Source organism: Phyllostomus discolor, chromosome 3 (genome assembly GCF_004126475.2).
Source record: "Phyllostomus discolor isolate MPI-MPIP mPhyDis1 chromosome 3, mPhyDis1.pri.v3, whole genome shotgun sequence".
NCBI classification, from domain to species: Eukaryota; Metazoa; Chordata; class Mammalia; order Chiroptera; family Phyllostomidae; genus Phyllostomus; species Phyllostomus discolor.
This window is the reverse complement of record NC_040905.2, coordinates 46,966,107-46,983,626: the sequence shown is the minus strand read 5'-3', so window position 1 is coordinate 46,983,626 and position 17,520 is coordinate 46,966,107. Positions and strand designations below refer to the sequence as shown.

At 39.8% G+C, this 17,520-nt stretch overlaps 1 protein-coding gene and 1 non-coding gene across 2 annotated transcripts in view; both read right to left on the bottom strand.

Moving 5' to 3' along the window:
- The window catches only part of IQGAP2 (IQ motif containing GTPase activating protein 2), a 267,241-nt gene that overhangs the window by 72,860 nt on the left and 176,861 nt on the right, over positions 1–17,520 (bottom strand). The window contains exons 12-13 of the mRNA XM_036020440.1: positions 15,903–16,027; positions 7,506–7,669 (exon numbers count right to left, since the gene is read on the bottom strand). Of these exons, the coding sequence (XP_035876333.1) occupies positions 7,506–7,669; positions 15,903–16,027 (289 nt within the window). The remainder of the gene's footprint in view (positions 1–7,505; positions 7,670–15,902; positions 16,028–17,520) is intronic.
- On the bottom strand, positions 15,536–15,662 carry LOC114514636. The gene has a single exon (XR_003686090.1). It is a non-coding gene; the product is annotated as a small nucleolar RNA SNORA11 (small nucleolar RNA).

The window sequence follows — 17,520 nt, the reverse complement described above, 5'->3', positions numbered from 1 at the left end:
TGCTCAGTGAAATAAATTAGAGAAAGATAAATACCATATGATTTCACCTATAAGTGGAAGCTAAAGAACAAAATAAATAAACAAACAAAATGGAAACAGACTCAAAGATACAGAGAGAGGACTGGTAGTTGCCAGAGGTGAGGGGGGGCGTGGTTGGAGCACTGGGTAAAAGAGGTGAAGAGACTAAAAACCACAAGTTGGTAGCTATAGAATAGTCATGGGGATGTGAAGACAGCATAGGGATATAGCCAATAACATTGTGATAACTGCGCACGGTGCCAGCTGGTGTATTGAACAATATCAAGGGGAACACTATGTAAAGTATATGATTATCTAGTCACTAAGCTGTATACCTGAAACCAATACAAAAGATAAAATAAAAACCAATATAAAAAACCTCCATGGACTCGCCTCAGCTTTGGGATAAATAATAAATACTTAGTTTGGCATTCAGGGCTAACCTTCTAATTTTACTTTCCAATAAACCTTGCCTATGATGTAGACACAGCCAAACTTCTGGCTTTGCTGTGATGTGATTTCTCCTCTTCTTGCCCTGCCTCCAGCTGGAAAGCTATTTTAAACATGTTTGCCTTAATTCTTTCTGTCTCTTGAAGTCCTCAAAGGGCCACTCTTTCCTGATTCTCAGGTTAGAAGTTCATTTTTCTAATCTGAACTTTCAAAGCATTTCACTGTATTTTTATTTTTAATTTTCATCCTCACCCGAGGACACTTTTCCACTGCTTTTAGAAAGAGAGGAGGTGGTGAGGGGGCAGAGAAACACTGATTAGCTGCCTCCTGTAGGCTCCTAACCAGGGACCGAACCCATGACCTAGGTATGTGCCTTGACCAGGAATGGGACCCACAACATTTCGGTGCATGGGACAACACTCCAACCAACTGAGCCACACTGGTCACAAATATTGATTCTGTAAACACTTAAGTACCATATACAGTAGAAAAGGGGTTCCTTCCCTCCCTTCCTTGTGCTTTCTGTGGCAACCCCAGCCAGGCCTAAGTTTTTCAGGGTCTGTGGGGCCCAGCTTCAGTCTTCACATATGATGTGGCCAAGTGAGTGAAAGGGTAAAACCCCAAAGCCTCTTAATGACATGAAGGCCCATTCAATTCACACAGAGAAAGCAAGGTCCTGTGTATGACACAAACAGCATCATTTTTGGTTGGACATGAAAAAAACTAAGGAAGCTAAGCTATGAATATACTCAAAGCCATTTAGAAGATACACCAGTGTTTTGAACTCTGGTGTCCATTATTTTTGTTCCTTAAATATAGTTTTTATTGGAAAAATGATATTTTGTTATGAATACCCAGTATCTTCCTGTAGGTAAATGACTATCTTTCCCTTAGTTTAGGGATTAGACAGGAGGTGAAGTAGTTAAGGACATCAAAGATTGCTGACATGAATTTTCAAGTCTGTAAAATATGTTCATTGACCATTATACTCTGTAGTGACCATCAAGACAATAAAAAAAATTTTAAGTGCCATATTTCTGAATGTGCAGAGGTTCCTACTTCATGGACTCAGGTTAAAAAACAAGAACAACATGCCCACAAAGACCCTTTACAGCATGCACGTCGTTATGTGAAGAATCAAAATCAGGTAAACACTAAAGGAAACAAGAAAAACAAATCTAAAATAAATTTCAAGATAACATAAACTTCAGTGGAAAGAACTGGTTTCTGCAAATAACCAACTATATTATAGTTAACTATAGAAAATATGCAACAATATTCTCTTGTTTAAAGCACACTTCATTTTTATGTAGCACATTACCAGTAGCAAAATAGAACTTTTGACGGGGGGTATAATCCATATGCTCTCAAGGAAAGCCTTCAATTTAAAAATAGCTAAAGAGGGAGGCAGAGGTAGACATGCTTCCCCTCATTGTGCAATCATAAGAAGGAACACAACTAACTTAAAAACATAAAACAGCCAGAACTGCCAGAAAAATCACTTAGAAAAACACCCGGAACTGTACAGAAGTCTGACGACCAAGGATTTAAAGAAGCTATATTCATCCAGGTGGGTAGGAGGGGTGGAGAAGGGGAATCTGGGTGGAGAGGATGTGGTGTGGCAGTGGCGGCTGGTCGAACAAGGGTCCCACATTCGTGTGTGGTGGATAATAAGCAGGGGGATACCTTATGAGCAAGTGATGCCAGACCGAGCAGCCCAGGGTCTCAGTGCTAGAAAAAGAAAACCTCATAAAATGAGCTGTAAACCCAGTGGGGGTTGGGGTGGTGGAAGAAACTCCCAGTTTCTGAGGAGAGGCTGGAACATGTGCAAACCCACCCATTCTGGGAGCCACAACCAGGACAGCAGCTGGAGGGGTGCCAGTTGCATACAGGAAATGGGCAAAGTGACTAGAAAAGGGGCGAGTGCCAGGCAAACCCCCAGAAGTCAGCCAGCAGCAGCACTGTCCCCTCTTCGATCCCTCCCCCCCACAAAGAGCCACAAAATGTTGAAGCATGTTGTCCCACTCTGGTGAATACCCAAGGCTCTGCTCCATACAACTTAACAGGTGTGCTAAGACAGGAAATCAAAGTGGTTCTACCTAGTACACAGATACAGGGAGGATGCCAAAATGAGGAGACAGAGAAATATGGCCCAAATGAAGGAACAGAACAGAAAAACTAAGTGATGTGGAGATAGCCAACCTATCAGATGCAGAGTTCAAAACACTGGTGGAAGAATGCTCAAAGATCTCATTGAACAGGGCAAAAGCATAAGGGAAGAAATGAAGGCTGTACTAAGGGAAATAAAGAAAAATATACAGGAAACCAACAGTGAAGGGAAGGAAACCAGGATTCAAATCAACAATTTGGAAAATAAGGAAGAAATAAACATTCAATTAGAACAGAATGAAGAAATACGCATTCAAAAAAATGAGGAGAGTTTAAGATGACTCTGGGACATCTTTAAAAGGGCTAAGATCCACATCATAAGGATGCCAGAAGGAGAAGAGGAAGAGCAAGAAAATGCAAACTTATCTGAAAAAATAATGAAAGAGGACTTCCCTAATTTGGCAAAGGAAATAGATAAAAGTCCAGGAAGCACAGAGAGTCCCAAACAAGTTGGACCCAAAGAGGACCCCACCAAGACACATCATAATTAAAATGCCAAAGGTTAAAGAAAGAGAGAATCTTAAAAGCAGCAAGAGAAAAGCAGAAACTTAACTACAAAGAAGTTTCCATAAGACTCTCAGCTGATTTCCCAAAAGAAACTTTGTAGGCAAGAAAAGACTGGCAAGAAATATTCAAAGTGATGAAAAGCAAGGACCTACAACCAAGATTACTCTATCCAGCAAAGCTATAATTTAGAATTGAAAGGCAGATAGAGCGCTTCGCAGACAAGGTAAAGCTAAAGGAGTTCATCATCACCCAGCCCTTATTATGTGAAATGTTAGAGGGACTTATTAAGAGAAAGCAGATCAAAACTATGAACAGCAAAATCACAACAAACTCACAACTATCAACAACTGAATCTAAAACATAAAAACAAATTTAAGCAAACAACTAGAACAGGAATAGAACCATAGATATGGAGATCACATGGAGGGTTACCAGCTGGGAGTGGGAAGAGGGAGATTGGGGGAAAAGGCACAGGGATTTAGAAGCATCACTGGGTAGGTGTAAAATAAAACGGGGGATGTTAAGAACAGTATAGGCAATGGGGAAGCCATATAACTTATATGCATGACCCATGGACATGAACTAAGGTTGGGGGGGGAGAACCGCTGGAGCAAAGAGGGGGTACCAGGCAGAGGGGCAGCGAAATTGGGAAAACTGTAATAGCATAATCAATAAAATATACTTAAAAATTGAAATAGCTCAAAATTCACTGCCTTCAGTGAGCAGACAAGGTGTGTTCTCTGCTAAGTATACGGCAACACGCCCATTACCCAGACTTTTTCCAGGAGACAAAAGAAATTTGGTGCCTACACAAAGATTATACTTGAAATACTATTAACAAGGACTAAGAGTCCTCACCAACTTACATTACTGTCCTCAATCTTTGATAAAACTCAGCAGCCATTCTTTGAAGATGATATATATTTGAGACCTTTAACACCTTATAATTTGCTACAAGCTTTATTTTATACTGACAACACCCATAATATCATTTTCTTCTATTATTTTCCATGGCTGGACCTTGGGAAGGCAAGGCACAGAAATACCACCACAAACACAAGTGGAACTTCTGGTCATCAGAACAGCAGAGGTTAGAAAGGAAACACAGAGACGTCACCAAGTAAACAACCAGATGCGGCCTCACACCCTCCCACCAAAAGAAAGATCAGGCTGAGAAAAGAAAGTTTCAAAACTAGTGAGTGAGGGGAGGTGGGTAGGAGGGACTAAATGGTAATGGAGAAAAAATACAATAGAGATTAAATTAAAAAAAAAAACAACTAATAGACAGAGAAAGAAAACTGTTTAAAAATAGGAATTTAACCAAACCAGATTCACTGTTTGGAGTTGTTTTAAATCTGTTTAAAGCTGTTGCCAAAACAGTTCAAAACCCTAATTTTATTGATCAAAGTGTTTTAGTGCCTAAACTAGAACCCAGTTCCCCAGGCCCATATTAATGCTCTAATTACATTGTGAAAGCCACTGCTTTCCCACTTAGGAAGGATGCCAGGCAGGGAGCTGGCACCTCATGATCACTCAGGGGAGGGTCTGGGGTCCCGGAAGAGGGGCTCTGGAGTTTGGGCTTAATTTAGAACCTTACAGTGGGATGCGCTGGATAGGACCTCCACTGCCTGCCTAGGAAACATTTGTGGGGTCTGGCTCACCTCAAGGACAAAGCCCCACATGGCTGTGGGCAGAGGATCATCTTATAATCCTATAAGGTAAGTACTACTATTCTCATTTTACACATGTGAAAACTGAAACAAAGAGAATTTTGGTGACTTGACTAAAATCCCTGGCTAATTTGTGGCAAAGTCAAGATTTGAATGGCAACTTCTGTTTCCAAAGCAAGTAACTTTATTTTAATTTGTTTATTATTCAGTATATGTTTTTATTATATTTTTTCCATTACCATTTATCTCCCTTTACCCTCTTCCATCTCCACCCACACTCCCCCTCCTCCGCTATCACCACACTGTTGTCCAAGTGTGTAAATTCTTTTCCTTTTTTGCTCAACCCCTACAACCCCACCCCCAGAGCTGTCAGCCTGCTCTTTACCTATGAGTCTGTCTCTATTTTGCAAAGCAAATAACTTTTATCTTAAAATGCCAGTAAGTGTGCTGTGTGCCAGGGCCACCGCTACATCCATGGGAGCAACATGAGGCAGCCCACTCTTCCTGAGGGACAGGCTGTCCTCCCTGCCCCCTGGGGTGTGGTAACACAAGGCCTGGATTTGGGTCTCATTCTCCCACTCACTGGCCTGGCGTTCAACCCAAGTCTCAGGTTCGCTCGCATCCTGTAAGAGTACCCACAGTCGCTGAGAGGCTCAAATGAAGATCTGTGTGAGGGCACCTGTAAGGCGCAGGGGCTACGCCGGACTGTGGCCATGCTGACCGGACAGCTAAAAGCACAGAAGGCCCACCCCTTAAGGGCCCACCCCTTTAGTCATGTGTGACTGAGCAGGATTTCCATTGCTTTATTTTTTTACTTTTAGTGAATTTTTAGTTCCAATTTTTTTGTGCATAGGTAATACATGGTACAAAATTAAAAAGATTAAATATTTCTTTTTCTTCCCTAGCAACTCAATGCTCTTCCCCAGTGGCAACCACTTCTGTATGCTGGTGGAGACTACATGAGGCCGGGATATTTCTAACGGTTTGAGATGAAGTTAGTTACTCTGAAGGGGACACCGGAATCGGTGAAATTTTGTTCTAGAAACTACACTAAGTTCCTGGGGGAACTGGCCCTTTGTGAGTTGTTTCCCTTGCTTTTTGAAAGTTTAGAAACATTGAATACATAATAAAAATAAAATAAAATTTTTTCACTCTGTAAAAAAATTCAACAATTGAAGTGGTATGAAAAGAAAAAGAAGTCTCACACCTTCTATCTAGTTCACCTTCCAGACAGTGTCTTCTTTCAGAAACAGTTTATGCACATACAAGCATACCTACATATGGGTGTGGATCCCATTTTTGTATGCACGTGGAAGCATACTTGCACTTAACACACAAATTCAGTATTGTCCAAGACAGAACCATTCACTCTTCTTGATGTCTTTCACATATGGATATGTATATATTGCAATTTAACAAGCCACCTCTTGATGGACATTTCAGTTGCTTTTGGTCTTTTGCTATTATAAAAAATGATGCAATAAACATCCTTTTTCATCTGCCTTTATTGCACAATAATATATGTTTCTGAGTCACATAGACCGGGGCATGGTTGCAGAAATAATTACTTTTTGGGGTAAATTTGGACAACTCAGTTTTAGCTTCATTATCTGTAAGACAATGATAATGATAGTTCATAGAGCTGTGATGAAAATTATGTGAGAATATGCACAAAGTACCTAACACCATGTCTGGCAAAGAGCAGGTGATCATTAAATGTCTGCTCTTACTAAGGATGTATTTTCTGTCTCCTATGAGGCAGTTCCTGGGTACTAGAGACCCACACAGAGGAGATGCTCACTGCTTTTGTGTTTGGCTAGCACCTGGGGACATTAAAGCTATGACTGGCTAGGTTGCAGGTAGTATCACTCCCACTCTCAAGTGACAGGTCAGACAAGGCTCACCACTCAGCCCAGTACCCTCCCAATAACAGCCAGTATCTGTCAGACTCCTCATAATATTGGTACAAGCTATTTATCATAGCCAGATAAAACCCTCTGCTCTTTATGGGAACTCTGGCCAGATCAGTCTTCTCCTCTGCCCAGAACAAACCATGCTGGTACCCATTACCTGCCTACATCATCCTGTTTTCCACCCTCCTGGCCAACTGTTCCTTACCTTTCAGGAGCAGCTTCCTGTTCTATCTCCAATGCAACTCCTCTTGGGGCTCTAATCCACAACGATCCCAACCATCTCTGAATCACTCTGTGAACTCCTGGTTTTGATGCTTTACCACACACCTATCTCTACTGTTATTTAACTATTCTATAAGAGAATGCCTATTGCCTCAATCCATTTTTAAGCATTGAAGATAAGGACAGAGAACATTAAAACGGTGTCGTGTGTGCCTTGGACCCTCTTTTCCCCACCAGATGCTACATGCCACATTATGCACACAGTATGCACTCAGAAATATCCAGCGACTTAAACTCTGAACAAAAACCCACTCACAACTGAGTTTTTAGTAAAAGAGTAGAAGCAGTAATCAGCTCTGGAGCCGGCTTCCCCCTAATGTTTGAAGCTGGGGAAATGACAGCCCAATTACTTCCATTCTGATTCATAGGCAATTGCTGGAACAAGAAGCTAACAAGCTTCAGGAAAAAAAAAAAAAAAAGGGTATAAAACCCCTCCCTTCTGCTTTTCCGTCACCCAGTCTGTAAATTTGAAAGAAACAAACTCACTAAGACTTACCTTCAGTTTCTGTGATTTCGCATGGTATAAAACATCCTGGTAGTGCTGGGCTTCATTTGGGTCCACGTTTTCAATTTTAGCAGTAGGTAACTGCAGACCTTCTACAGTCTTTAAAGGGTTCCCTTCATCAATAGCTTCATTGATGTGCCCTACCGCCACAATTCCTAGAAAAATGAAGAAAGTTTTCCTTTTAAGTCACAATACTTTCTAAGTTCTCTAGAATCAGCAATTGCAAAGATTGAGTTAGAGATGGGTGTGACACAAGAAAACCATAAGAATTAATACAGAAGTACAGCCAAGGCTGCAAGAGATAAAATCATGTACAGGAATCAATTGCATCCCTATCCAGTTGGAGGGAAACTGTATTGTAAGGGAAAAAAATCCACTTACAATGATTCCAATTACAAATACATTATAATCACAAAAAGAATAAAGAATAAGTTAGGAATAAACTTAACAAAAGAAGCATTAAGATATGTACACTGAAAATTATGAAATATTATTTAAAAGAGTAAAGATGATCTAAATAAAAGGAAAAATCATCTCATATTCATGAATTGAAAGATTTAGTATTGTTCAGATGGAAATACCATTCAAATGGATTCAGTGTAATTCCTGCCAAAATCCCAGCTCTCTTTTTTTAATAGAAATTGCCAAGCTGATTCTAAATCTCATATAGAAATGCAAGAGATCAAGAACACAAAATCCAATATTGAGAAAAAAACAAAGTTGGAGGACTCTTCCCAATTTTGAAATTTACTACAAATCTATAGTTAATACTAGCATAAGGACAGATATACAGATCAATGGAATAGAATTTCAAATTCAGAAATAAACCCTTACAGTTGTAGTCAATTGATTTTTGACACAATTGTTAAGAAAATCCAACAGGTAAATAATAGTCTTTATAACAAATGGCGCAGAAACAACTAGATGTCCAAATGCATTAGGATGAAGCTGAATTCCCTATATCACTACCTGCACAAAAAATAACTCAAATGGACCAAAATCTAGAAGTAAAGCATGCACTATAAAACTCTTGGAAGAAAACATAAGAGTAAATCTTTGTGACCTTGGATTAGGCACTACATTTTAGTGATGCAACTGAAAACACAAACAACAAAAGAAAAAATTAAATATGTGACATGTTGTAAAAATTAAACCTTTTGTGTTTTAAAGGACATCATCAAAGAAAATGAAAGACAACTTACAGAATGGAGAAAATACTTGCAAGTCCTGTGCACTTGTACATCTTGTACGCAGATATGCCAACTATATAAGGAACTCTTACAATTCAAAAGTAAAAATGAAATTTAAAATTGGTAAAGGACTTACATAGATATTTCTTTAAAGATGGCATGAAGTGGCTAATAAGCACATGAAAGGATGCTCAATATCATTAGTTATTCGAAAAATACAAACCCAAATCCCAAAGAGATACCACGACGTCCTACCCACTAGGATGGCTATAATAAAACAGACAAACAACAACAAGTAGTGTGAGAGTGTGGTGGAATGGGGACACACGTGGCTGGTGGAAATGGAAAATGGTACAGTCAACCTTGATAAACAGGAAGTTTCTGAAAATATTAAACACCAAACTACCACATGATCCAGCAATTCCACATCTTGGTATACACTGAAGGGAACTGAAACCACATGTTCACACAAAATCTTACACACAAATGTTTATAGAAGCAGCATGTATAAGAGCTAAAAGTAGAAACACCCCAAATATCCATCAACTGGTGAACAAATAAAATATCCATGGAATACAATATTATTTGACCTAGAGAAGAAGATGAAGCCCAGCCATTGTTAACATAATAAGAATGGTTTGCATGACATCAATGTAAACCAGCAGCTAAAGAGAGTGGACTGGAATGCACATGCATGAACAATGATGACTTCAGTGTACTAGTCAGTATGGGTGGTAGGTAGACACCATTGAATGAGCATGTATACTGTGTGACCATTGCATTCAAAATGACTGAGCAAGTAGAGCAATGAATCTGCATCAAATTTTGCATTTAGCTCAAACATTCCTCCATGGAAACTATTAGGATGATTCAGAAGGCATTTGGGGATGATGCAATAAGTGCAGCACAAATAAAAGTGTGGCAGGAATGCTCCAAAGGTGGTTGAGAATCTGTTGAAAGTGATCCACATTCTGAAAGGCCTGCAATAAGCAGAACACCTGAGAATGTCGAACGTGTATGGGCTGCAATCAACAAAGATTGGTGACCGACTGTGCCAGAACTAGAAGCTGATCTGGGAATTTCAAAAACTGTGGCTGAGATTTTGATATAGGATCTTGGCATGAAATATGTGATGGCAAAATTTGTTCCATGGTGTCTGCTGCCAGAGCAGAAGGAACATTGTGCTACAATAGCTAATGACTTGATTCAAACCACTACCAATGAACCAGACTTCCTCATAACTGGAGATGAATCATGGGTCTATGGCTATGACCTAGAAATGAAGGCCCAGTTGTCCCAATAGAAGTCGCCTTTTTCTCCACACCCAAGGAAGGTAAGGTGAAGTTGCAGCAAAATCAAGACCATGTAACTATGGTTTTTGATAGGGAAGATATTGTTCATCATGACTATGTCTCTCCAGGCCAAACAATAAGGAGTACTACCTCAATGTTCTTCATCAGCTGAGAGATGCAATTTGTTGAAAATGGCCACAGCTATGGGCCACTGGTGATTGGCAGCTTCATCACAACAAAATACCCACTCATGCATCATGTCTCGTAAAGGGTTTTTTGGTGTAAAACCAAATCACCTAGGTGATTCAGCCCCCCTACAGCCCAGATTGGCACCCTGCAACTTCTGGCTTTTCCTAAAACTAAAATCACCTTTAAAAGGGAAGAGATTTCAGACTGTTGATGAGACTCAGGAAAATACAATGAGGCAGCTGATGGCAATTCCAGAAAAGGATTTTGCAAAGTGTTTTGAACAGTGGAAGAGACACTGAGGGAACTGTGTGACGTCCCAAGGTGCTACTTTGAAGGAGACTGAAGCGGCATTGTTCTATGTTCAATGTTTCTTATAACTTGAATAACCCTCAATAACTGTCTCTTATTTTTCATATTACATGGCTGGATATGTTCTGGACAGACCTTGTACACTGATAAGTAATACAACATGGATTAACTTTGAAAACATTCCGCTAAGTGAAAAAAACCAGACACAAAAGGCCACATATTATGTGATTCTATTTATATGAAGTGTCAAGAATAGGAAAATCCATAAAAACAAAGTAGATTAGTGGTTCACAGGGGATGGGAGGAGGGGAAAATAGGAGTGATCACTAAGGGGTATTAGATTTCTTTTCGGGGTGATGGAGATGTTCTAAGTTTAGGCAGTGGTGAGACGGCAAGATGGCAGTGCCGGAGGTGGAAGTTCACACTTGCCTCCTTCCAGCACCATATCAGAGTTGCAGCTAAAATATGGAAAGTCAACCTGAATAACCATCTGAAGACACCTGGACAGAAGTCTTATAACTGTTGCACAACTTTTAAATACATAAAAACTACCATGAAAGCAATAAACCTGTAAATTTTATGGTACATGGATATCTCAGTGAAGCTGCTATAAAAAAGGGGATAACTTTATATACAAATAGCAGCAGGGATGTTAATTTCTAATGCAGCCCTCACTTAGATAGTGGATGAGGGAACCACAGAATACCGGAGCTGGAAGAATTTAATGTAGAGATACACAGGGGAAAAAAGCCTGAAATGCAAAAAGGTTTAGATATACATTTTATTCTTTGGATTACTCTACTTTCTACTTATGAGAAGTAATAAGCCAAACTTATTACTTCTCATTTTGTCAGTTATTTTTCATCAAAAACAGTCACAAGTTATTTTACAAATGTGATATGCTATGGAATAGAACAAGCACTATTAATTTTTAAAAAGTATCTTCATCTTAATATTGGAATTAAGGTAAAAATATTTAGCTAAGCATGTCCCAAAATAGTATAGATGACTCCATAAATACCACCTTGCTAAAAATAAAAAGATTTATCAGGAGAAAAGAACCATCTAAAATGACTAGAAATTATTCCTGCTTATAGTACTGAAATATGTTTGAAGAAAAAGTAAAAGTACTTCTCTAACATGCAAGTTACATTATTTCAAAACATTGGAAAAATCTCAGGAAAGTCTAAGTACTATTCACACATGAGGTATTATCATTTTACCCTGGAGTATTATAAACTAGAGAGCACAAAATACTTCCTTTCATTGGGTAGATTGTTCTAAATACTTTTAAACACCCCATCCAAAAATGATCTTAACAAAACTATGAGAAATGTGTGTTCCCAATGGCTGCTCACCCAGGAATGATTGCATGCCAGCTGACTTGATTGAAATCACCTGCTTAAGTTTTGTTTGGTGTGTTTCTAAGGACACAAGCTGCTGAGGTCACAGTAAATGACCTCACAGGAGCTGAAAGACCTACCCAGAAGCCTCCTGGTGCATCTGATCACTTCCTCAGTTATAATTCAAGGGGTAATCCCATTTGAGCAAAGATTACTGAGCCTCAGCTCATGGCCCACTTCTTCAAGTCATCATGTGAGACTACACCCTTCTAGTCCATTGACAGAGTGGGCATCCTCTTAGAGGCTGTATATTTGAGACAGCAGAGGAGGCAACCTACAAAGAATGGTACCTACCAAATGTAAAAAGCAACAATTCTAATTGAAATAATTCAAAGGAAGAAAACTTCCTTGTCTAGGCTGCATGGTTAAAATAATGCTCATCTATGGCTCTACTGGGAAAAGTGAACTTTCCAGTCAGAAATCAAGAGAGCATCCAAGTCTAACAAAATGCATTTAGCATCTTCTCTATCAAATTCACCTTCCACATTTATCATTTCCCATCAGCTGCGCACCTTCTCCACATCACAAGGCACACAGAGGGTCAGAGCTGGGAGCACGTGGCAGGGGTGGGGTGGGGAGAGTAATGCACTTTCAAGATGTCCACAAAAAATTCTCAGCTCTTTCAGATGATTTAATTACTATATTGTATAATTCGTGCCTGTTCACGATAGTGTATTTAAAAATTTAGCTTTTTGCCCTGTCTGGAATAGTTCAGTGGATTGAGCGAGGGCTGCGAACCAAAGCATCGCAGGTTTGATTCCCAGTCAGGGTACATGCCTGGGTTGCAGGCCATGGCCTCCAGCAACCACACATTGATGTTTCTCTCTCTCTCTCTTTCTCCCTCCATTCCCTCTCTAAAAATAAAAATAAATAAAATATTAAAAAAATAAATAAAATCTGAGTATGTGGTCTTATAAAAAAATTATCTTTTTAAGCAATTACCTAAATATATGGTATCAAACTCAATACTTGAGGAACTTTAAACAAAAATACCTCATTTTGACCGAATAACAAACCAAACCAAAACAGAAAAATTAAATGTTCTGTATTCAATTCCCCAAAAAGTAGAAAGAAAATATGATACGGAATATCTGAAATAACTCTCCTGGATATGGCATATGCCCTTCACGACAAGATGTTGAAAAGAAATATGATAGGGGCCATGTGATACAGCTCACGGAGAATACCACAGTTACCTAGATTAATGCCATACCACCTACAAAAGATCGCTCTCTTTTTAAGTTATACAAATGTTACTTGTTTTCCTTTTTTTGGTAAAAGCAAACACTTTATTAGACAGCCTGGGACAAATATGTCACCCCCTCTCCTTTTCAATCAAAGTCAAGAATGAGAGTAAAACTACAATTTGGTCAGCACTGAGAACTAATGCACCTTCACTTGCATAACAACTATCAAAATAACCAAAGCAGACCTGGCCTGCCAGTGTTGTCAGGAAGAATTGGGAAAAAGTTATGGAATAGTGCTTGGCCGGAAAAAAGGAGAAAATCTTACCTTTTGTTACAACATGGATAGACCTGAAAAGCTTTTCTTTTCTTTTCTTTTTTTGAAAGAGGGGAAGGGTGGGAGAAAGACAGGGAGAGAAATATCAACGTGTAAGAGAGAAACATTGAGCGGTTGCCTCTCTCATGAGCCCCAGCAGGGGACAGAACCCGCAACCTAGGTATGTCCCCTGACCAGGAATCAAATCTTTGACCTTTTGGTTTGTGGGATAATGTCCAAATAGATGAGCCACACCAGTCAGGCCCCTGGAGGGTATTAATTACACTAAATGAAGTAAGCCACTCAGAGAAAGACAAACACCATATGATTTCACTTATATGTAGAGGTTAATGAATAAAATAAACAAACAAAATACAAACACACTCATACATACAGAGAAGATTAATAGAAAATTATACATACAGGGGAGGCGGGTTGGGGGGACTGAGTGAAAAAGGTGAAGGGATTAAGCAAACAAAAAAAAACCCCCACACAAACAAACTCTTAGCCACAGTCAACAGTATGGCAGTTACTAGTGGGAAAGGGAGGTGGGGGAGGTAGAAGAAGATACAGGGGGATAAATGGTAACAGAAGGAGACTTGACTTTTGGTGGTAAAGACACCATACAATACACAGATGATGTATTATAGAATTATACACTTAAAAACATATATAAATTTATTAACCAATGTCACCCCCCCAAACGTAATACATTTTTAATAAAAAAATGAATTGGGAAAAATTAGAAAACAAAGATGAGACATGATTCTTTGTTTGCCTACCCAAAGAGAGGAGTCCCACCCTTGGGTGGCAATAGCCAAAGCAGCCAAACCGTTGCTGCGGGAGATTGCAAGTGTGCAGCTGGGTGTCCCGGAGGAAGGCAGTAAGATGGAGGCCTGGGACACTAAGCTCTGTAACAGGACACAGACACCAGGATCTTTACCCCCAGCAGTCGATGCTGAACATCTGCGCAAATTAGTGCTTCTCTCTTGATTAACATCTGGCAACAACCACCAACTCCCAAGCCAACATGCTGTACAAAGAGCTAAGTGGCCCTCATATAAACCATCTGACTGCCAGGATTCCAAGAGGTCTCACTGAAAGGGAATGTGGAGAGGCAGCAGAAAGCTGTGTGGTTGCCAAAGAGGACATTTGGATTTGTACACAACTTGACAAGGACAAACAGAAGAAAGAGTCCAGTGGTCAGTGTAAGAGTGGTCCATCCATGGCACACGATGCCAAGGCAGCCCGCCTGCACCCTGCTTTCTATTGTATTTGGGGCCTAGAGTGAGAAGTTTAATAAAAAACAAAACAAAACAAAACAAAACAAAACAAACCCAGCCTGATGTTGGGCACAAGTGCTTGCAGGAAACAGTAAAAAGAGAAGGAAACTATGCAAATGCAATGAACTAACAAAGCCATTCATTTTATCTGAAGAGTAATTGTACCACCCTAAAGTTAGAGCATTGGGAAGACCAGACCTAAGACCTTCCCAAAACACTCTAGGACAAAGCAGCATAAACTTATGAGAGAAGTACCTGCCTACTCTATTAGCAAACTTAGAATAAGTGAGTTAGAAAAGTAAGTCAAAGCCGAGTGTGGAAGGGAGCTCAACAACATTAGCAATCTGAATCCAATGTTGCTGACAGATCACAGAGCTCAGAGGAAGTCAGAGATGATGGTGCTAGTTGGTTTGTTTTTATGACGGAAAAAACAGCTTAGAGCTTGAAGTTGGTAATTCATGCTGCAGAAAAGCAGTGAATATACTGATTGCTGAGTTACACAGCTCCTCATTCCTCACTGTTTTTATAGACCAGAGGCAAATGATAAGGAAGCAAGTGACATTCAAGAAAGCATGTTTCAGGGCACATCTTCCAGAGCCTGTCCACTTTCATGCTGGTAGTTCATAATTTCTACAAACACAGCGATTCGCCATGACTTCTGATTATACAGCTCCAGTTAGGTTATGTTCCAATTTCTTCCTAGGGCAGGAATATGTGTGTTTTCCTTTCAGAAACATGTCCAAATGAAAGGTCAAAATAAAGTTCAGTGCCTAAAAAACTGAGTTATGTAGAGTAGTCATCTTTGAAGTACCAATAAATAAAAATTATTAAGACCCCTATTTAGGGCTTTTTCCCACATGTAGGGCGCACTGTCACAGGAAGGTCACGGTGCCCAGCCCCCCTGAGGAGCACACCCGAGTTGCTGTTGGACGTGCTGTAAACAGGGGAGCTAGTCTCCGGCGTCCTGCTCTGATTACACCCCTATTTACATATGTTTTTATTATGTCCGTTCATGTCTTTTCATGCATGCCTCGTCGTGTTTGTGATATGTTGGTGCAGTAGCACAGGCATACAATTTATGTATACATACATACGTACATGTTAGGGGAGTGTGCTGCCACAGGGCTTCATGTGCACAAATCTGTAGCCCTAATTTAGAGAGCCAAGTTGTCCAGACACGTTGTTTCCCACTAGACTAGATAAGAAAGTGTTCCATACTTACGGTCCTTTTCTTCTTGAATCTGAATATTAACCATATCAATACAATTCTGAATTTCATTCCAGCTTAAGTTCTCTTGCCCTTGGGACAAAACTTCCAATTTCAAGGAGAGCAGTTCATGTGCATACCTGTGGGAGGGAGAACACCAGGACGCCAATCAGAGACATTCATTCTTTGTCCAGGTTCCGCATTTTCAATTTGACGCAAGGGGCCTGAGAGTAGTTGTTACAAGATTAGTCACGGAGTAAAAAGACAAAATTGTCACGTGCAGCTTTGTCAGCATACAGAAAGCTCACTTACACTAATACTGTTCTTTTTCTTAAAAACGCTTTACATACAAATGCTGCTTAATGAAAGTTTCTCAAAATCCTACTTTGTACCTAACTCACGGAAAACAAAACAAAAACACACTTAGACATTCTCAACTCTGTGAAGTTGCTTTTTCCCTAAATATTAATTTTTTTCCATTTTGCACATCTTGGAATGACCGTGGCTCTCGACCCTTCCATCATGGGTTCTTTTTATTACTTTGTTTTCCCCAAATCTGAGCTGTAAGAGACCCTTCAGCTATAACCCTAACATAGTTGAGTTACCTTGAGATCTAACAGGCCCATTGAGGAGTCAAACAAAATGCAAACGCAGTTCCAGAAACCTTGCTGAGTAACACACACCTTCACTGTAATGTTTTCTTGAAGATGTGTTGCATAAATTGAACCAGAATATCTTAGAGATTCTCCTCATCTGCTCATTCCACCTAAGGCTTCAGAGCAGCTACACAAAACCCCGTCTTATGTCCCCTCCTTGCCATAGATTCTCACACCTCCTTCCAGACCCTTGACCCTCCTCATGCTGCATAGCCCTCTGGGAAACAGAGTTCGGTCAACCACTCCAATTCTTTTTCTTGTCTGAAGAAATTTTAGAGAAAAAAACATCCATCTTGTTATATTACTAAGAAACTTTCATTTCTCAATAATCAATTTTTCTATTTAAAAATTACAGAACTAACGTTATAACCATAAGCTAACATGAGCCATTCTAGCCCAAAGTAAAGAGATTTCACAGTTTATTTTGCTTTTGCACTTCTCCAGGGAAATAAAGACCAATTGCCTATGTGCATATTGATTTACTATGTGGTTTGACTTCTGAATAGCACCTGCGGATTTCCTAAGGGAGCTGCAAAGAATTAACATCACCTTAAGTCTAAAACTGTTTTCCTGCTGTGACAGATTTTCTTAAAAGTCCTGTATCGCCCACCCCAAGGTGACACTGAGGTGTCTTCCACAGAGAGCAGCCTGAGAGAGAAAACAGCATTCAGAACAACAGGCGGCTGACAGAGGCATCACCAAATGCAGGCCTGCACCTGGTCAACTGTCACATGTGAGGTTTTCACCTTACCAAGAGTTACAGACCTAAGAAGATACTCTGAGTCACTAGTAATATACAATACTAACCACAATAACATGATGGACAAATGACAACTTGCATGGCTAGCATCCCTTATAGATGGGGCCATTCTAAAAATGAGTGCAAAATCCTTATGACCATGTCACATGCTTAACATCTAAATGATGATCCAACGGGAATAAAACGAGAAAGCTTAAGGATAAACACAGAAAGAACA